This window comes from Peromyscus californicus, unplaced genomic scaffold, assembly GCF_007827085.1.
Source record: "Peromyscus californicus insignis strain IS unplaced genomic scaffold, ASM782708v3 Scaffold_19__1_contigs__length_69161282, whole genome shotgun sequence".
Taxonomy (NCBI): Eukaryota; Metazoa; Chordata; class Mammalia; order Rodentia; family Cricetidae; genus Peromyscus; species Peromyscus californicus.
In genome coordinates this window covers 61,433,083-61,454,079 of record NW_026294491.1, presented here as the reverse complement: position 1 = coordinate 61,454,079, position 20,997 = coordinate 61,433,083, and the positions used below count along the sequence as shown (strand labels likewise).

General features: G+C 54.2%; 1 protein-coding gene across 1 annotated transcript in view; it reads left to right on the top strand.

Annotated features, from left to right (window-relative positions):
• Ttbk1 (tau tubulin kinase 1) overlaps positions 1–20,997 on the top strand; it is a 45,567-nt gene that overhangs the window by 9,807 nt on the left and 14,763 nt on the right. The window contains 9 exon segments of the mRNA XM_052745478.1: positions 208–312; positions 525–590; positions 1,180–1,272; positions 1,348–1,473; positions 3,852–4,006; positions 6,964–7,195; positions 7,368–7,546; positions 10,316–10,829; positions 10,831–10,878. Coding sequence (XP_052601438.1) covers positions 208–312; positions 525–590; positions 1,180–1,272; positions 1,348–1,473; positions 3,852–4,006; positions 6,964–7,195; positions 7,368–7,546; positions 10,316–10,829; positions 10,831–10,878 — 1,518 coding nt within the window.

Genomic DNA, 20,997 nt, shown 5'->3' with positions numbered 1-20,997 from the left:
AGCGTCCTCAGCCTTGGACCTTCCCTTCAGTGTCTCTAAATGAGGATAGTCACTCCTGCTCTGTTGCTGAGATGCCACAGTCATACTCTCGCGAATCTGGGTGGGTGTAAGAATCCATGGGCTGGGGGCCCTTCAGCACTGGCATAGCAAAACCTTAGTGAGTCTGGGGGTGCTGGACCCCAGCTCACGGCTGCTCTCTTCCCACAGTCCAACTTTGCCATGGGCCGGCTGCCCTCCACCTACAGAAAGTGCTACATGTTGGACTTCGGGCTGGCCCGGCAGTACACTAACACTACAGGAGACGTCCGGCCCGTGAGTACCACTAGGCGTCAGGGTGGTGGGGTTCTAAGAATTCTCTGGTATGGGGACATTTCTCCTCATAGCTTCCTAAGCAGGCTTGGTGTTCTTTTAAGGACCAGTACATCCAACCGTGGGATGACAGCTGGTACCTGGGTGAGGTGGGCAGTCAGTCTTGGTGGCGGTAGGGTTGGCAGTGTGGCTGAGGTGTGGTCTCTTTTTTGCAGCCTCGGAATGTGGCCGGGTTCCGGGGGACTGTTCGCTATGCCTCGGTCAATGCCCACAAGAACCGGGTGAGTGGGTGGCATGCCCTGAGTTAAGGGCTAAGGGCAGAAAGACAAAGCTGGGTATGGAGGGAGCCGTGGATGTCAAGGTGGGGAGAAAAGAATGGAGTATGGGCTGCAGCCTGGAGATGGAGGAAGGTGTCCCTGTTGGCTGCCCTGATGTCCTTCTCTTCTGGACCTCCATTATCTCTCTCCCCACTGAAAATCCACCCCCTTTTTTTTTGAAGAGACAAAACATACTCAGGCCGGGCGGTGGTGGCACATGCCTTTAAGCCCAGCATTTGGGAGGCAGAGCCAGGGGGATCTCTGTGAGTTCAAGGCCAGCCTGGTCTACAGAGTGAGATCCGGGACAGGCACCAACTACACAGAGAAACCCTGTCTTGAAAAAAACCAAAACCAAAACCAAACAAAACCAAACCATACTCAGAACTTTTTACTGTGGTGTCTTTGTGCTGAGGTGTAGGATGAGCCACAGCCTCAGAGAGACCCTAGCATTGCCTTTCTGGGTCTGGGTGTCAGATGTCCCCAGAAAAGGGTCCACCACCCCTTCCCAGAGGAGGACTTGAGAACTTGAGGTGACTCTCCCCTTCCCTCTCAGGAGATGGGCCGCCACGATGACCTGTGGTCTCTCTTCTACATGTTGGTGGAGTTCGCAGTGGGCCAGCTGCCCTGGAGGAAGATCAAGGACAAGGTGAGCCCCCCCAGCTGGGTGGAAGAGGCGAGGGGACTAGCTGGGGCCTTACCTCCTGTGTCCGCTCCCCTCCAGGAGCAGGTGGGGATGATCAAGGAGAAGTACGAGCACCGGATGCTCCTGAAGCACATGCCATCTGAGTTCCATCTCTTCCTGGACCACATCGCCAGCCTTGACTACTTCACCAAGCCTGATTACCAGGTGCGACCCCCAGCCTGGGGCACCACTCAGAGGTTGCTGGCCCCCAACAGTGACTGCCCCCCCCCCCGCCCCCGCAGCCTGGCATACTTCAATGCCCCTGCATCTGCCCCTTGGACTTCTAACTATACCAAACTGTTCTTGCCCTTGCAAACAGCAGTCACTGCTAAGATTTCTCAAGAGCTGACCCTCCCCAGTATAAGTACTGTTCATGTGTTACCACATTCAAGCTTCAAATTAAGGGTCTGGGGCAGGGGCATGATCATACACATCTTTAATTCTAGCACTTGGGGTGGGGGTGGATGTCTCTGTGAGTTTGAGGACAGCCTGGTCTCTGCTCTGCATAGAGAGTTCCAGGCCAGCTGGGGTACACAGTGAGAGCCTGGGTAGGGGAAGGATCATGATATGATGTTTGACAGCAGAACTCTGCAGGAAGCCAACTGGGATGATTGTTCAGAGGTGGGAACCGAGATTAGATAGACGTCATGGTTAAGAGCAGGGCTGGGTTCAGACAGTAATACATTGCTTAGTGGCGGAAGCAGACTGTCCTTAGTATCTCACTGTATAGCCATTGTAGAGCTCACTTCCCAAACCTGGACAGGCCCTCCCTTCATCAACCCTGTCCTACAGTGTGGCAGACAAGACCAGATAATGATCCAGACAAGAGAAGCAGTGCACCTGAGACTCTCAAGCTTCTCCTGGCCTAACATAGCATGCTGTAGCAAATTACAGTTTCTGTTGTTCTTGAGACAGGGATTCATGTAGACCAGCTGTCCTCAAACTCAATATGTAGCTGGAGATAACCTTGAACTTCTGACCCTCCTGCCTCCACCTCCCAAGTGCTGGGATTTTAGACGTGTGCCACCATGCCCCATGTTTCACCGTGCCTGAGACTGAACCCAGAGCTTCCTGCATGCTAAGCAAGCAGACCTTCCACTAACATAGCCACATAACCAACCCCAGTAAACTTCTCTTTTGTAAGTAGAGGGTGTATGTTCTAAAATAGTGATTTAAAAATAATTGGCCAGGTGTGGCGATTCACAGCTGCAATCCCAGAACTCATGAGGCAGAGGCAGGAGCATCACGAATTTGAGGTCAGCCTGGGCTACATAGGGAGACTCTCTCTCAACAACAACAAAGATCGGGGCTAGAGAAATGCTTTATCAGTCAACAGCACGTGCTGATTTTGCAGCGGACCCAAGTTCAATTCCCAGGAGTTTCACATCTTCTGGCACCCACAGGCACCTGCATTCATGTGTATAACACCCCCTCACACACACATACAAACATACACATAATTTTTTAAATAAAATAAACACAAAATCAAAAATCAAACACATAGTGTTATGTACTGCATAATCATATGACTGATGATACCAGCACCACCACACACTGAATTAATGTTGTTATACAATGTCACATGACCAGGTGATAGGAATTTTCCAGCTTCTCAATAACTTCATGGCACCATCCTCATATACATCACTGTGGTGAAGGACACTGACTCCAGGTCTAATGCTCTCCCCATGACTCCGTCACCACACCTCATAGGACCTATCATGCTGTTGACAGAATGTAGAGATATATCATCAGTGTTTGCCCAGAAGCCACTCTGGATGAGGCACAGTGCTGCACAATGAGGGGAATTGGAGAGTGTCAATCACACAGCAGCAGACATTGAAGCAAGTGGACCCTATCATCAAGTGCCTTCCCCGGGCTCTGAAGCGAGCCAGCCCAACGCTGAATGGCTTGGGCTTCTCAGAGGTCTTGTAGCCACCTGCTACCTCTTGAACCCGACGTCCCAGTTGCTGGTGGAGCTGACCCCCGACTCCTTGTCCTGGCTCAGCCTCATTGAGAGTCCCTTGGTCCACACAGTTATGAACACCTACCTGTTGAGCCCTGTGATGATGGCTAGAGATGTAGAATTGGCAGGGAAGCATGCAAGAAGTGATGCAAAATGGATGCTCTGTGCCCAGTGCTGAGAGGGGAACTGGATGGGAGTGAGTCAGGTGCCAGGAGAGGACTGTGAGAGAGGCACCCATCAGAGGCAGTAGCCTGCAGAGAGTCCTAAGACCATGAGGGAACCCAGTGGTTCAGGGCCACTGATGTGCCTGTTCAGATGACAGAAAAGGCAGCAGAGTCTGGAGACTGTCCTCAAAGGACAGGTCTCAGAGGACTAGCACCCATCTGGTGGGGCTTAATCCAAGAGGAGAATTTGCATCCTGCTTTGTGCTGTGTTTTCATTTAAAGTCAACAAGCACTTCTTCCAATGCCCCCTCTCGGCCCATCCCTGGCCCCGCTGCAATCCCGGCTCTTGCCCCTTCCACCTGGCCGGCCCTGGGGTCACCCCTCTATCTTCCTGCTGCCCCCATCCGCTGCAGTTGATCATGTCGGTGTTTGAGAACAGCATGAAGGAGCGGGGCATTGCTGAGAATGAGGCCTTTGACTGGGAGAAGGCGGGCACCGACGCCCTCCTGTCCACAAGCACCTCCACCCCACCCCAGCAGAACACCCGGCAGACAGCAGCCATGTTCGGGTGAGTCTGAGTGGGGGCATCAGGGTGGGTGGGGTGGTCAGTGACCCTCACCTGGAGCCATCATCCCAGAAGCCAGCCCTCTCATCCTCCTTGGACACCCCTAGTTGTATCTTTTTTTTTTTTAAAGATTTATTTATTTATTATGTATACAGCATGTATGACTGCAGGCCAGAGAGGGCACCAGATCTCATTACAGATGGTTGTGAGCCACCATGTGGTTGCTGGGAATTGAACTCAGGACCTTTGGAAGAGCAGTCAGTGCTCTTAACCTCTGAGCCATCTCTCCAGCCCCCTAGTTGTATCTTTATGCTGGATTCTTGGCTGTCCTATCATAGTCTACCTTGAATCTAAGCATGGAGTGGGTACCTTCTTCATTTAGAGCTTTTGACTAAGGAAGAAATCCTGGTGAATCAACTTGAACCCCACAGTCTGCCTTTCTCATTGTAAATAACGAACATGTGTGTCTTACATCATCTGAACACTGCAGGGGCTCAGGGAGACATTGGTTCCTGTCTTCACAGGGCCTCAGCCGATGTGGGGAAGTAGTTTCCGAAACATGTGGGGCATGTAGAAGGGTACCTGGGGAGGCTCCTGACTAAGAAGTGTTCCCACCTCTACTAGCCAGGATTCTCTAGGGGACCAGAACTGATAGAATGAATGTATTTATTAGAATGACTTATAGGCTGTGATCCAGCTAGTCCAACAATGGCTATCTATCAATGGAAGGTCCAAGAATTAGAAGTTGTTCAGCCCCTGAAGCTGAATGTCTCAGCTGGTCTTCAGTACACATCAGAATCCTGAAGAAGTAGGCTCTAAGGCCAGTGAAGGAATGGATTTGCCAGTGAGAGCCAGAGCAAGAAGAAGCAAAGAGAGCAAGCTTCCTTCTCCCATGTCCTTTATGTAGGTGGCCAGCAGAAGGCATGCCCAGATTAAAAGTGGATCTTCAGATTTTGAAAGATCTGGATTAAAGGTGTAGCTTTCCACTTTAAAGATCCAGATTAGAAATGCATTTCAAATTATTTAATTAAGAAAACTCAGCCGGGCGGTGGTGGCGCACGCCTTTAATCCCAGCACTCGGGAGGCAGAGGCAGGCGGATCTCTGTGAGTTCGAGGCCGGCCTGGTCTACAAAGCAAGTTCCAGGAAAGGTGCAAAGCTACACAGAGAAACCCTGTCTCGAAAAACCAAAAAAAAAAAAAAAAAAAACTCCCTCACAGGTGTACCCAGTCATTTGGGTTTTAGTTAAATGCAGATGTAGTCAAGTTGATAACCAAGAATAGCCGTCACATCACCTAATCCAGGGTCACCTTTGGGAGGGAGATGTCATAGAAATTGCTGGCACACCACGATGGCCCAATTCTGTGCTGAGGCTGCTCGAGGAAGTGGGGTATGATGGTACATACCTACTTCTAGCATTTTTGGAAGGATGAGGCAGGAGGATTATGAGTTTGAGACTAGCCTGGACTACACAGGGAGACCTTGTTTTGAAAACAGAGAGGAGTCTGGGAAATGTGGCTCAGTGGATAAAGCACTCTCAGCCCAATCATGAGGACCTGAGTTAGGGTTCCCAGAACCCGCATAAGGGGGACACAGTATTGTGTCCCTGTAATCCGTGTGTCCCTATGGTGAGATGGGACGCAAGGCCAGAAAGCCCCCGGGAAGCTTGCAGCTCAGCCAGCCTGATGCACAAGAGAGCCTTACCTCAGTGGATCCTGGGGGCTAGTTGCCAGTCAGTCTAGCTGAAATAGCAAGTTCCAGGTTCACTGAGAGACCTTATCTCAAAAAACAGGGTGAGGGCTAGGTGTGGTGGCTCACACTTTTGATCTCAGCACTCAGGAGACAGAGGCAGGCAGATCTCTGGGAATTTGAGACCAGCCTGGTCTACATAGCAAGTTCCAGATCAGCCAGGACTACATAGTAAGACCCTGTCTCAAAAAATAAAACAAACAAATGCGGGGCGGTGGTGGCACACGCCTTTAATCCCAGCACTTGGGAGGCAGAGCCAGAGCCAGGTGGATCTCTGTGAGTTCGAGGCCAGCCTGATCCCCAGAATGAGATCCAAGACAGGCTCCAAAGCTACACAGAGAAACCCTGTCTCAAAGCTACACAGAGAAACCCTGTCTCGAAAAGAACCAATAAATAAACAAACAAATAAATAAATATGAACAAAAACAAAAACAAAACAAAGTGAAGAACCATAGAGGAAGACATTCCCACACCAACCTCTGGCCTCCACATGCATACACACACACACACACACACACACACACCCCACAATTATGTCTCAAGATGGAGGCAGAGCCAACAGCTAAGGTTGTCATCCAACCTCCACATGCATACTGTGTCATATACACTTGTGTACACAGACTCACAAAGATAAAAATAAACTAAACAAAAACAGAAAGTAAATAAAATTTATCAAGGAGGTAACATGTGGAGCTGGAGAGATAGCTTGGCAGTTAAGAACACTGGCTGTTCTTGCAGAGGACCTGGGTTTGATTCCCAGCACCCACATGGTGGTTCACAGTTGTCTGTAACTCCAGAGCAGGGGACCCAGCGCCCTCTTCTGGCTTTCTCAGGCACTGCACACACACGGTGCGCATACATACATGCAGGCAAAACACTCTTACACATAAAAGTAACTACATCTCTTTTTAAAAGTTCTCCAGATAAAGAGTATAAAGGGTTGTTTACAGACTTGTTCCAGGGTCTGAAGGGAGCCAGACACTGACCGTGGGCTGCAGCAAGGGTGGACATGTTCTAGTCCCTGCTGGCCACATTTCCTTGCAGCCCCTGCCAACTTGAGGATGATCTGGTCTCAGAGGCCTTGTGGGTCAGGGATGGCAATGGAATGTCCACTCTGGAGGGTCCCCAGGGCCTGTGCTGGCAGAGATTAAAGGAGAAAAGAGAGAGGGGCATCCCTGCCCGCCTTACCCATGACTCTCCCTGGCCTCTCCAGAGTGGTCAATGTGACACCGGTGCCCGGGGACCTGCTTCGTGAGAACACTGAGGATGTGCTACAAGGCGAGCACCTGAGTGACCAGGAGAACGCACCCCCGATCCTGCCTGGGAGGCCTCCGGAGGGGTTGGGGCCTAGTCCCCACCTTGTGCCGCACCCTGGGGGTCCCGAGGCTGAAGTGTGGGAGGAGACAGATGTCAACCGCAACAAGCTGCGCATCAACATCGGCAAAGTAATTGCACCCAGGCAGAGGGTGTGGGCGGCCTTCCCCATCTGGGTTCCCAGCCCTTGACCCCATCCTCCCAGTCCCCCACCCCCCCGCCTCATGTCTCTTCTCCCCTGAGAAAGCCTCTCACCCTTAGCCAGCTTGTCAACCCCAACTCACAGCATCGCCTCTCCTACAGACCCCCTGCGTGGAGGAAGAGCAGAGTCGGGGAGTAGGGGTCCCCAGCTCCCCAGTGCGTGCCCCCCCAGACTCCCCAACAACTCCAGTACGGTCTCTACGCTACCGAAGGGTCAACAGCCCAGAGTCGGAGAGGCTGTCGACAGCAGCTGATGGGCGGGTAGAGCTGCATGAGAGGAGGTGAGTTTGTAGACAGGGGTTCGGGGTGACAACGGCCCTCTGGTCCCGTCCGCCTTCATCAGCGTGGCGGTCTGTGAAAGTTCATGTGTGAGGCAGGAGTTGAGGAACCCTAGAAAGCATGGTGGGGGTGTGCTTGGCTTGGGGTCAGTCGGTGGCCTGTGGTGGGGTATCCAGAGAGGAGAGAGTGGGACAGGCCAGTTTCTGGGCCCAGGCCTCGGTTCTAGATGACTTTTTCCTAGACAACGATTCCTAGATGCCTGGAGAGCAGCAGAGATGGATTGCCTTTGACCTGCAGAGAGCTGAGAAAGGGGGTGAAGAGGCTGCTGGTGGCAGGGTGGGATGAGTTTTGGGGTGTAAGGGGTATGAATTGAGAGCAGGGGGGACCCAGCAGGAATCTGGCTAATGAGGGGCAGGGGGTGGGGCGCTGAGGGAATTGGCCTTTGGGAAGTGGGAGGACAGTAAAGTCGGCCGTGGGTGGCGTGTAGCTGGCAGGGGTTAGCCGAGTCACCACCTGAGTGAGTGGGACACCAGGTGGGGGGCATCTGGAGGAGGAAATGTCACGAGTTTTCCTTTGCTCCATAGTAGACCAGGGCCTTCTGTGCACTAGGAAAGGGAAAAGAGGCCCATTCGGCCATGCAGGAAGAGGGCAGCCTTTCTGATACCCACTCAGTGTCTTTCGGGCACCATGACCTGCACCAGCCACGGCCCCTCCCCCGGACCCTGCCCTAAACTGTCCTAGCCTCCCAGATGAACACAGTGCCAGTCTGGGGGCTAGACAAACCACAGGCAGGGCTGGGTCCCTGGGAGTGTGACAGCTCACTCACTTACCTGGGCTGTCCTGCCGGGCGCCAGACACCTCATCTCCACCCATGGCAGCATGGGGTCCCTTGGTAGAGAGGGTTCTGGACACGGAGAAGTAAGGAAGGGATATGAGTGGAGACGAGAGGGGCAAGTGTCCCGAGCAAGACAGTTTTGAAGAGCTGCCCTCTCAGAAGGAACTTGGAGCAAGTCGGTTCGGGTCACAGGAAGCACCCCTTCAGAAGTGGCAGGAAGGGGCGGGCTAGAGAGAGTGTCTGTTACAGAAGGTTCAGGATGTCACAGGCAGGGAAGGGGTAGGATGGCTTGGTGGCACTTGGGGCACAAGAAAGTGTGGAGCAGACAAGGCTGGGGTGTCCCAGCTCTCTCTCTGTCTCTGTCTCTGTCTGTCTGTCTCTGTCTCTGTCTGTCTCTCTGTCTCTGTCTCTCCGTCTCTGTCTCTGTCAGTCTGTCTGTCTGTCTCTGTCTCTGTCTGTCTGTCTCTGTCTCTGTCTGTCTGTCTGTCTCTGTCTGTCTCTGTCTGTCTCTGTCTGTCTGTCTCTGTCTGTCTGTCTGTCTCTGTCTCTGTCTGTCTGTCTGTCTCTGTCTCTCTCTCTGTCTCTCTCTGTCTCTGTCTCTCTCTCTGTCTCTCTGTCTCTCTCTCTGTCTCTGTCTCTCTCTCTCTCTTTCTCTCTCTCTCGTCCTCTACACACGCAGGGACGTGCACACACAGCTCACCTTCCATTTCGTTACCTTCTGTCCTTCATGTCCCTCAGAACAAACTGCTCTCAGGGAAAGAACGTGAGCAGCCATGTGCAGGGAGTCCCGGGGCGGCCTCCGTCAATGGTGTTTTATTTTAAGCCTTACTAACAAATCGATACAAATACGGTGTAGAGTGGGATCGGGCGGTGCCCGCGCAGGCTGGACGGGGTCTTTTAGAAGCGCTAACGGGAATCCGCTCCGCACATCTTCCCTCTGCAGCTGAGTCACTGAACGCTGCCCCTGCCCGGAGCCCAGATCCCAGAGGAGTTAGTTTTCCTGGTGTTCTGGGGTCAGGAGCCAACACTTCCTCCACATGTAGCATCTTCTTTCACCACACACACACACAACCATACGGTATGAGAAGCACCTTCCCTGTGGGGTTGGCACCATGCCAAACAGATGTTCTGGGTGTTGGGTGGGAGTCAGAGGCATAGTTCAAGGTGACGACGGAAGATGTCCCAGGCAGGATCCGTGCCCTGAGGTCAAAGGTTAGAGGAACCCAGGCCTTGCCAGGCAGAGGTCACAGTCTATCTGTAAGGAAGACAGATCCACCAGCAGATCTGAGGTCCATGGTGTGGTGGGGGCTCAGGGTGCCTTGTGGGGGCAAGTAACTGTCCGTGCAAGAAGGGGAGGGTTCACTCCAGGAAGTGCTTCAGAGTAGGGTCGGAGAGCAGAGGATGGAGGCACTGGCTGTGGGGGTGAGGGTTAAGGAGAAGTGGGTGATCTGAGATAGACCTGGTTAGGGAAAGAGAGGCCCTGCATACAGGCTAAGGAGCGCAGGCCCTGACTTGCGGCTGGGGACTGCAAGGCCCAGCCTACCTGGGGTTAAAAGCACCAGCTGGGCAGGACCCGAGGGTGTCAGTAGTGGAGCTAGAAGCCATCTGTAAACTCAAGAGCCAGCTGGTACATTTGCCCTGGATGCAGCGGGAGGGAGCCACAGATGGAGCATAAGCACCTGCTGAGTGTTGGAAAGACTAGCTTCCCTGGGGTAGCCCAGAGGAGAGGGATGGACTCGTTTTCTGCATGCTCATGTGCCTGGGATATGGTAAGCATCAAGGAATACTTGTTGAATGAATGCATGGTAGGTGGATGGATAACTGAAGTGTTTCTTAGAAAGCTATGTTGCAGGAGTCACACCCTACCCTGCCCCTGGCTTGATGTCCTTGGGACTTCAGAGGCTGGCACTGAGCTCTGTTCGGGTGGCTCTTGCAGGTCACGGATGGATTTGCCTGGCTCACCGTCGCGACAGGCCTGCTCCTCACAGCCAGCTCAGATGTTGTCAGTGGACACAGGCCATGCTGACAGGCAGGCCAGCGGCCGGATGGACGTGTCAGCCTCTGTGGAGCAGGAGGCCTTGAGCAACGCCTTCCGCTCGGTGCCACTGGCTGAGGAGGAAGACTTTGACAGTAAGGAATGGGTCATTATTGACAAGGAGACGGAGCTGAAGGACTTCCCTCCTGGGGCTGAGCCGAGCACGTCAGGAACCACGGATGAGGAACCCGAGGAGCTGCGGCCTTTGCCTGAGGAGGGTGAGGAAAGGAGACGTCTGGGGACAGAGCCCGCTGTCAGGCCCCGAGGGCGTGGCATGCAGACGCTGGCAGAGGAGGACCTGCGGCAGATGCTGCCCCAGCCTGCACCACCTCAGCTGAGCCAGGCTGATGGCCGATCAGAGACATCACAGCCACCCACGCCTGGCAGCCTTTCCCACTCGCCCCTGCACTCGGGACCCCCGCCCTCGACGGAGAGAGTCGGATCCCACAGGCCCTCAGAGACAGGTAAGACTGGGCTTGTGTATGACTTCCCTATTCTGAGACCCCCAGAGTTCTGCAGGCAGGCCTTGTGTGCCCCATTGTGCCCCCCCTGGCCTAGGAACCTGGCAGTGACAGGGCCATGGTGGAGACAGCCAGGTATGAAGGGTCCACACCACGTGTGGAGACAGACAGGCTTAGGTTGTGGGATAAGTCCTGCACTGTGAGGAGTACAGCGAGGTGACACAGCAGGATAAAGGCCCCCTGGGCCCCAGGGACAGCCTACAAAGGCCTTGTGGTGGCAGGCAGTCTTCAGCACAGTACCATGAGGGTGTGAAGCAAGTCCTGGGGCTGTCACGGAAGCTCTGGTACCACACTGAAGGGATGGGACTGACCCTGAAGGCATGGTAGCCCACTGAAGACTTTTACATAGTATGGCACTATGGTGGCTTTGAGACTTCTGAGCAATCCCTTGGGCTGCTTTGTAGAAATGAATTGAAAGGGTAAAAAGTTAGAAGCAGGAAGGCCACGTGTCCTCAGTGGCAGGAGTACCCTGGTGGCCTCTGTAGACTGTGACATGGGGCAAGGTGGATGGATGGAGAACAGAAAGGCTATGATGGAGGGCAGGTTGGGGGTGACAATATCTTACTAGATGCCCGGGCTTCTGATGGCAACATTGCTGAGTGGCTTTGAGGGTGTGTGTGTGTGTGGATTCAGATTGGGCACAGTGACCTCTTGATAGTTGAAGGATGACCGTGCTGTGTTATCCGTTGCTCAGGAGAGAGATCTCACCTGAACTCACAGGAACCGTGGGAGTGGGTGCTGTCACCCACATGTAGGGTGGGGGGTCCAAGAGCTGGGGCAGGACCTAGGAAATGCTCACATACAGAGGAGCGAGAGAAAAGGGAGTCCTTAATCCTGACCAGAGGAACCAGAATGTGGAAGAAGGAATAGGGAGGGAGGTGAGCAAAATCAGGATGGGATATGACTGACGGCAACCAGGGAAGACTCGGGACAGGAAAGCATGGACAAAGCCCTGGGTTCGATTCCCAATGCCACACAAAACTCCTGTAACTCCAGTACTTGGGAGGTAGGGGCAGGAAGATTGGCAGGTCAAGGTCATCCTAAGCTGCATAGTGAGTTCACAAGAATAGACATGTTGGGAGCCCTGTCTGGCTTCAGTGTCTCCTCCTTCTCTTCTTCTTCCTCCTCCTCCTCCTCCTCTTCCTCTTGGTGTTTTGAGACAGGGTCCCACTGTGTGGCCCGGGCTGGTTTCCAGTCCTTTTGACAGCCTTCAGAGCGTGTGAGGTTACAGGCCCGCACAACTCTACCTGGTTTAGAGGAATAGGCTGAAGAAGCAGGGTGGGAGGGTAAAGGATTTGGAAATGCTGGTCTGAGGATCTGAAGCATGTCTCATGGTGGCAACGGTGGTGTGTGAGTGTGTGTGTCATGTTTCCTGTTAAGGACAACCCTGTTAGAATAGGTTTGCAGCCACTGTTCTGGCCAAGCTTCTCTATATGGCATGCCAACTGACCTCTGACTGAGAAGTGAACATCATCTCTTACACAGTCTCAGGGCCTGAGGCTTGTTCCACTTGGTGGTCTTATGGTGGAGCTTTGTGTGGTGCCTAGGTACAGCCTAGGAACCAGCTCTGCCATGCACTCCGGTTGGGAGGTCTGGCCTGGGATGGCATGGGTGCCTTGGAGAGGGCAGCTCTGGGGAGGAGTGCATTGGGCCTTGTTCATGTCAGGAGAGCCTTTCTAGAAGTGATGCTCTGGTTCAGAGTCTGGAGAATATCTGGCTTTGCCTTGTACTTGGAAATAGTAGTGAGACCCCAGCTGCCTGATGTGGAGGCTTCGCTCTGGCAGTATGCGGGCTGGTATGATCAGGCCATGACCAATGTTCCCACAAATGGCTCTGGGGAAGGTGGGGGCAAACAAGATGTTCTCAGGACTTCTCACTCCCTGTTCTTCCTAATCAGCACCTCCGAACATTTGTTATCTGCCAGGTGGCAGAGATACCAAAGGGACAGGCACAGGGGATGGGCTCCCAGGAAACGCAGAGTTGGGGCAAGGGCATAGACTGTGGTGCTGGAGGGGAGGAAAACACGGATAAAGTCGGCTCTCTTTTCTGTTGTTCCTTCCTGTCCCTGTGGGCTGACTGCTGTCTCCTTCCGGGCCTCAGACCAAGAGAGCCAAGCTTCCTCTCAGGTTGAGCTCTCCTGCGGATACTTTGTACATCCTAGGTGTCATGACCGGGGACAGGCCTATTGTGCAGTCATGGTGTATAACATGGACAGGGAAGTGATTGTGTCTGTGGGGTAAGGGGAGGGGGAGGTGTTTGCCAGCCTCGGTTTCCCCACACTGTACAGAATTGAGGTGGCTTAACATCCTACAATTACGTGTGTGCTTGTCTGAGCCCACTGATCTTGAGTTTACATTGTTTGTGGGTGTGGACGGATGTGCACACATCATTGCATCTGGGAGCTCGTGGGGGAACCAGAGCAGGGAAGACAATGAGGGAAATGACAGAGATGGCAGCCAGCGCGGGACACCGGAAGACGCACTTGCGGACTTCCGTGAACGGTCCTCATAGCAACACTACACGCTGGCAGCCTTGGCTTACAAGTTGGGGAAAGAGCCTCAAAGTAGTAATCTGAAATAAATGAGCAGGCTTTCCGGCTGGAGCCGCTAAATGGTCAAGCCAGGACATGACACCAGGCAGCTGGGTCAGGGTCTCCGCCTGGGAGCCCAGTCTAAGGCGTGCGTGTCAAACATGTAGAGAAGCCAATGCAGGTCAGAGAAGCAGTCAGTCTGCGCAGGGTCACAGTGCCTGGAGCATCTGAATGTGTATGTGTGCACGCACATGCCTGGCACACCAGCTGGCTGGCCTCATTGGCAGATGTGCCCGCAGGCATGTCCATAGTGCCTTTGGGTGCCTACGGGTGAGACAGATGGGACAGGACACGTGCTGTATGTATTTCAGGACATCAGGGTGAGGCAAGCCCTTTGTTCTCCAAGGCACAGGGAGCAAACCAGACTGGCGTGTGCTCACTTGGTTGTGGGGCACGGGGTGCTTTGGGCTAGGCTGGGGCTGCGTGCTTTGTTACACGTTGCAATAAACCTGTGAGGTTCCTCTCCATTCCTGGATGACTAGAAAGAACACCCCCACCCCATCCTCCACCACCTTTCTTCCAGGAATCCCTCCTAGACCTAGTGTGGCAGGCTCTGAGTCTAATGTGTGAACTGTCCCTGCAGAAGTCATTACCACATGAACGCAGTAACCAACAGCTGTGGGAGCGGATGTGGAGCTAGGCGTTGGCTTGTTCCTTGGTGTGCATAGTGTGGATATGGGAATACCTGGCTCCCTCCAGGTGCAAATTGGCAGGAGGCAAGGAGACAGCTCAGCTTGGACAGAGGGAATGCAGAGGGAATGGTTTGGGGTTGACTGTGTCTTGTCTAGATGTCGGAGGCCAATAGCACAGCAGGTTAGCATTCCTTAACCACACAGATGTCTGCTGCAAAGCCACCAAACACTGCCTTGTTAGGAGCTGGGCAGTGTGCTGGGCTTGGGAACAAAGATGAGCAAGGCCTCCTTCTCAGTCCTCAGGGCAGAGCTTGCAGTCCAGAGGAGTGGGCTGGGAGGACGGGCTGGAAGATGGGCACTCACAGTTAGGACCATCAGGAGAAGGAAGAACTTTCATCTGCTCTAGGGACTTATGAGGGAAGCTGGGGTATCCTCACAAAGGTGACTTCACACTGGGTATTGAGGACAAGTGAGTGGTCACAAGTGATGCCTGGCCTGGAGCAGGGAACATGCTGGGATCCAGTTTCAGCTCCTAAGGCCTCTTTGATGGGGAATAAACTCTGACTGGGTGTTGTACTCAAGGCACCCACACGTGCTGTGAGAGGAGCCTCTGGGCGTCTGGGCCCCATCTCACTGTAAACAGAAAATAAGGAGCCCAAACTTGGCCCCCAAAGAAGCTGACGGAGGAAGGAAACTGGTGTGGTGTGGAGCAGATGATGGTGTTCCCCGTCCCCTCCCCGAAGGGGGTCTCTTGTGACCCCCCTTTCTGACACCAGCAATGCACACTGGAGCTGGCTGGCCCCAGTCCCTTCCCGATTTGCCCCTTCATTCCCCTGGAGCTGGCCCAGCCAGTCCTCAGCCGCAGGGAGAGCGAGGCACAAGGCGAGACAAATTCTGCAGACACCGGGCTACCATGTCCATCCCCATATGCTTGGGAAGTGTCCCCTGTGTCCCAGGGGACAGGAGGGCACAAAGAGGGATTCTGAGGGCCACCACTAATTTGTAGCCCCCCCAGCTCAGCAACCCTCTGGGCCTGTCATTCTGAAGAGTGTCTTTGAAGGGCTCCTGAACACACAGTCCCTCACTGCTGTAAGTGTCCCGCATATCTGGTCCTCAAACCCGAGGAGGTGGCACCACTTTTACTCCATTTTACAGGGGAAGAACTTGAGGCACAGAGAACTGAGGTCAAGGGTCACCCTGCAGTAAGTGATAGAGAGTTGGGGTTAAGACATCTTTGGGTTGGTGCGGGGGGGGGGGGGGGGTGATGCCCCGTGCATGTAATGCCAGCGCTTGGAAGGCAGACCCAGGAGGATTGCCAAGAGTCAGAGACCAGCCTGGGCTACGTAGTGAGTTTTAGGCCAGTGTGGGGTACAGAGTGAAACCCTTTCTCAAAACAAAACACCCAAAAAAGCTCTGCTGGTAGAGGGCTTGCCCAGCAAGCACAGGGCCCTGGGCTCCATCCCCCAAACTGCAAAACAAACAAAACACTCTCTTGACTTCTTGCAAATAAGTGTGAGTACTTGGACTCCAGAGTTCATCCACTGTCCCCGAGACTCCTGACATCTCCCATAAGGAGGCTGAGGGTGCCAAGGAGGGGGGAGCTTGATGTTTTAGATCTCATGAGGCAGGATGGGGGTCATAGCTCACTGACAGAGCACTTGCTAGGCAAGCAGGAGACCCCGATTCAAGCTCCAGCACCACAAATACGTTAAAAATGATCTGGAGGAGTGTGCGGTGTGGCCGGGTTAGCAAGGGTGGCGGCACTTGGCTAAGAGACCCAACAAAAGGGCCTTCCTGACTGGAAGGTTCCAGCCCAGAAGGCTTCCCGGAGGAGGTGAGTGATCAAGGTCTCTCACCCAGAGACCGTGCTGTGAGAGGAGGAGGTGGGCAGGGCGCTGGCAGTTCCGAGGCTGGACCTTGGGTGGGCAGCCTGCGCCCCCTCCTCCAGCGCCATCTGCCCCCTGCCAGGGACGCCGGTGCCGCGGGGGCTGTGAGCGGTGGGTGGTCCCCGAGAAGAGCTGTCCAGTCTGTGCCTGATGCCTCTTTTCCCTCCACTCTCTTGGTCTCTTTCAGTTGGAGGAGGACAGACTCTCGGGGCACTCCCTCCCGCGGTACAGCCCCCTGCGACGACTGGCGTCCTCCGTGTTCTCCTCCTCCACGCTGGAGACGGAGCACTACCCTCACCCCGGCGGCGGCGGCTCCTCGGGCTCCTCCGGTTCCCTCATTCAGCGCAGCCGCTCGGCCGAGAGCAGCCCCGTGCGTGCTCCCCACCGGCGCCACGCGCCCCTGGCCGCCGGCAACCACAGACTCGTGCCCTCGGTGCTCCGCATCTCGCGGTCCCAGCTGCAGCAGGTGTGGGCGCGGTTCACCCACAAGACCTAGGCTGGGCCCCCCCCCTCCTGGAGGGGGCAGGTGGGGGGGGGGCTGGGGAGCAGACAGAGACCATGGTTCCTTCCCAGGACGCAATAATCACAGGCCGCACAGCCCATCCCACCCACGTGCAATACGCCCCCCTAGAAGGCTGGCCCGAGATACTGTAAAACTCCCGCCCCACCAGAGGCTCTGTCCCCAGAGACTCTGTCCCGGGTGGGCTCCTTCGCTAGGGGCCAGCCAAAATGGTGCAGGGAGGGGTGGTGTGCTGGCGCAGTTGGAAAGGACAGGGGCCCTGAGATGGAGCTATCAGCGGCTCCGGAGTCCAGGGGAAACCAAGATGTGGGAGAGCAGTCCGGCTGTGGGATCAGGTTCTGTTTACTCTGTAGTGTCTTGGTGGGGCTGGGTCGGATCCACCCCTGACGGGTTGTTGGGACTCGAACCTCTGTAGATGTGCGTCGGTGTCTGTCTAGTTGATCTGGGATAGGAGTGTGATGCAGGCTGGTCAAACCCGGCTGGGGGTGTGGTGAGAGAGTGTCTATACTCAGTGGTGGGGAGTGGACGGCCCTGTGACCTAGTGAACATTTCCCATGCCACCACCACCAAGGTCAGAGACCCTTTCCTTCCACATCCACACCATCCCCAAGACCCTTCTGTGTCACTGCCTGAGAGGCCTGACTGGCTTGTCTTCAGGAGCTGGGGATGGATAGAGGGGTTCCCAAGGACCAACCTGCAGGCGAGATGGAGAATGTGGTAAAGGAGCCAGGACCCGCCAGATCCTGGGCACAGGGACAGCTTGTCTCACAACAAGTCCCCGACAGCTCAGATCTGCCACTCTCAGGGGCTCCCCCTGGAGGTACCCTGGGTGTGGTGCAGACAGGACACAAGGTAGGGAGGCCAGAAGAGGACCTAGACACTGTTGGGAGTGTCCCCTCTGCCCACTTCTCAGTTCCCCAGCCTGTCACTGCAGGGACCCCACTCTTTCCTCTCTTCATCCCTGCCCATGCCAGCCAGCAAGGCTTCGGGCGTGGTGGTGAGGAGGGCTGCCAGGAAGGCTAGTGACGGGGGAGGGGAGGAGGCTAGAGAGTTTGCAGACCATGTGTTTTGGTGAGCTTGGGGGAATACATGTGTCGTACCCACGTGAGCGTGCTAATCCGTGACTGTACACACAGCAGGGCTGTCAGGGGTGAATGCTCAGGCTGTGTCGGGCACAATTCCAGAGAATGCTACTTATGTAGACCCTGGTATGACCAGCACCTACTGAAGTTACACGGTGCTGCAGCTGTGTGTGTGTGTGTGTGTGTGTGTGTGTGTGTGTGTGTGTGTGTGTGGTCTCCGGTAGCTTCCTAGGTCCCTATTTTTGCTCTGCTATTTATGCATTTCCCTCTGACCTCTGTTTCGTCCCCAACCTGTGGTCCATCAACTTCCTCAAATATCCCTGATTTTAGTAGAGGTCTTAGGGCTCCTGGACCAATATGGGGATGCTTATATCTAGTGGGCAGTGGCCAGGAGCCAAGCTATCCACATATGCACATGACCAACTTACTTCTCTAAAACTTTTTCTTTTCTTTTCTTTTTTTTTTAAACACTAATGCCTGGTCCAAGAGCATCTCTTCCATGTAGCAACCAAAGCCAGACCCCAGTTCTAACCGTATGCCCTTCTCAAGCCAGGCTGCTCATTTTGGAATGTCCTCCATCCCAGGGCTCTCTTGCCCTCTGGGCTGTTCTAGATGGCTTTGCCTTCTGCCCAGGCAGGAGTTGTGGGAGGGAGTCCGTGGAGACTCCTTGAGAAAGAACAGAACACATAGCACAAGGTGAGGGGTGGGGCTATACGGCAGCCCCACCCTGCTTCCAGCACTGCCCCCTCCCCTTACCCTCTGCCCTCCTCTCCCATGTGACAGCAGCAGGAGTCCTCTGTTCATCTGCTCCATAAGCCAGCCGCGCTGGGGTTCCATGACACCAAGTACTTTGCTATCTGGCATTCCTTTCCAGAGTGTTCCACCACCAGACCTGAGCAGAGTTCCACCTCAGTGGCCAGAATTGTCCCTGAGGTGTTCTGAGATCCCCAAGTGCCTTAATGCTTAGTCAAAGATAATGGCACTGGCTTGAGCCTCAGTTTTAGCATTATATTCATATAATTATTCCCCAAGCTTATCGGGATGGGGGAATCTGTCCCCTACCTCTCAGTCACAAAGGACAACACTCAAAATGCCTGGCCCTCCAGAAGGCATCCTTTTGCATTGGCCTCTGTGGTGGAGGAATTTGTAAGCCCACCGGAAGTGATCTTGACAGACTGTGTCTTTGGGGTGCTCTGACTGTTTCAAACTGCTCAAGTCTCCTCTAAGCCACTGTGTTAGACCGTGGTCATGTGGAACTGGGTGGAGCTTTGCGTGGTTTGGGGCTGAGTCTCCGTGTGTAGGGCTAGGAAGAGCCTGTAGTGGTATCAGACGCTTTTCCTCTGAGAATTTCCCAGAGAACAGAGCATATTTGGTGTGTGCCAGGGGGAGGTGTACAGCTTCTCCAAAGCCAGCTTTGCCAGTGGGCAGCCCTCTTGGCCATGCTTAAAGCATGGTGTTTTCGTACTTGGTACCCACACCCTGCATATAGTGGTGTTCTCGGGTGCTCTGTAGTTCATCCTGTCACTGGCATACAGTGCTTCCTGTGTGCTAGGCCGTGATCTGGGCACCTGACAAAATGAACTCACTTGAACCCCATTCTAACCTATGCGATAGATCTCAATGCTACTGCATTTCATAGGTTAACCAGATACTCCCTTTACAAGAACATAAATTAATAGAAAAGCCACCGATGCTGAGTAACTGAGCTCTCGTTCCACAGGAATCTCAAGATATTTTGGTCTGGGTGTTGTTTTCCTGCTGGTCCCCTCCTGGAAGAGGAGGGTTGTCTCTGAACCATCCTGTCCTGTCCCAGTCTCTCCTTGGCATGGGATTGCATCCAGAATGAGGCACCCCAGAACACTGGGGTCAGTTGAATTGGCTGGACTCTGTCTTGGTCCTATGACCACCCCCTTGATCCCACATTGCCCCAAGTGTTGTACAGCAGCGCTGAAGATTAGGTGGACTGCAAAGATACCGTAAGAAAGCAGGCACCTGGACCAGCGCTGAAGATTAGGTGGGCAGACAAAGATACCGTAAGAAAGCAGACACCTGGACCCGTTTAGTCCCCCTGGAGGATCCGAGGGGTCAGGCTCAGCAGAAATCCGCATCACTTGCTGAGCACTGACAGGGGACTTTGAGAGGGTGTCACCAACTCATACAGGAGGCCAAACAGTGCCAGTAAATTTACCATGAAGGAAACCCCCACTCCAGTCACTCTGCTCAGCTCAGCCCGTTGTTGCCACTGTCTTCCAATTTTTATGTGAACTCTCCAAATTTTTAATTATTGGTTACACACACACACACACACACACACACACACACACACACACACACACACAGCAGTTTCTGGGAAGAGCTGGTGACCTGACTTCGGTGGCCCTGAGGACTCCTCGCTGCCTCCTCTGTCCAGGGCTGCAGCTCTCAAAGCAAGGCCGTTCTCCAGCAGGCACTCAAGGCAGGCAGCCACTTAGAAAGCTAGCTGCTGAGCTAGAGGGGCACGGTGGTGGTGGTGGTGGTGGTGGTGGTGGTGGTGGTGGTGGTGGTGGTGTGTGTGAGCATGTGTATGTGTGTGTGTGTGTGCTAGTGTGCATGTCGCCATGGTGAGCTCAGTGTGTGAAGCCACTGGATTTTTTCATTGTGAGTGGACTAGAGCTGTCTGATAGGGCCAGTGTTTTCTCAGTGGGAGAGGGTGTCCTGAGGACTGTAGGCCAGTGAAAAATGCTGTATTAAATTCTTCGTAATCAAGACATACCCCATACACTCAAGGCAGCTTGGGCCACAGCAATAACCACTCAGCATTCATCCCAACCACTAACCCTGAGCCCAATAACCAATCTCTCTTGGCATTTCTAGTTAGAGGGAAAACAGACCCAGCCCTTCCCAGTGGGTTGTGGGGAGGCAGCTCGGAGCCAGGCTGGTCCCAGCACACTCCTTCCTGCCTCTGTCCTCTGCCCTGCCTTGGTCTCTTTTTCTGGGGCAGGGTGGTGCTGTCTGTTCAGACAGGGGTGGGGGAGCCTGGGCCACTGAGGAGGATAGAGGGGGCTGTGTCAGTGTTAATGGGTGGTTTGGGGAGGAACCATGCTTGGGAGGGATGTGGTTCCCATTGGAGGTTGGGATGCTCTGTTGGGGTTGGGGACACAGATGATGTGTTCTCCGCTGTCCTTGAGTTGATGTGGCAATTGGGGTGCAGTGTAGACATCTAAGGGCAATTTCTGCTGTACCTCAATCTCCACTTAGATATGGGACGCTCCTAACTGGAGGGTGGGAGCCACGTCCGCCCCACACTGTCTGACATTTAAAGGCATCCTTCTCCCTAAGGGAGAGGCCCCAAGGCTGAGGACCATCTCCCTCA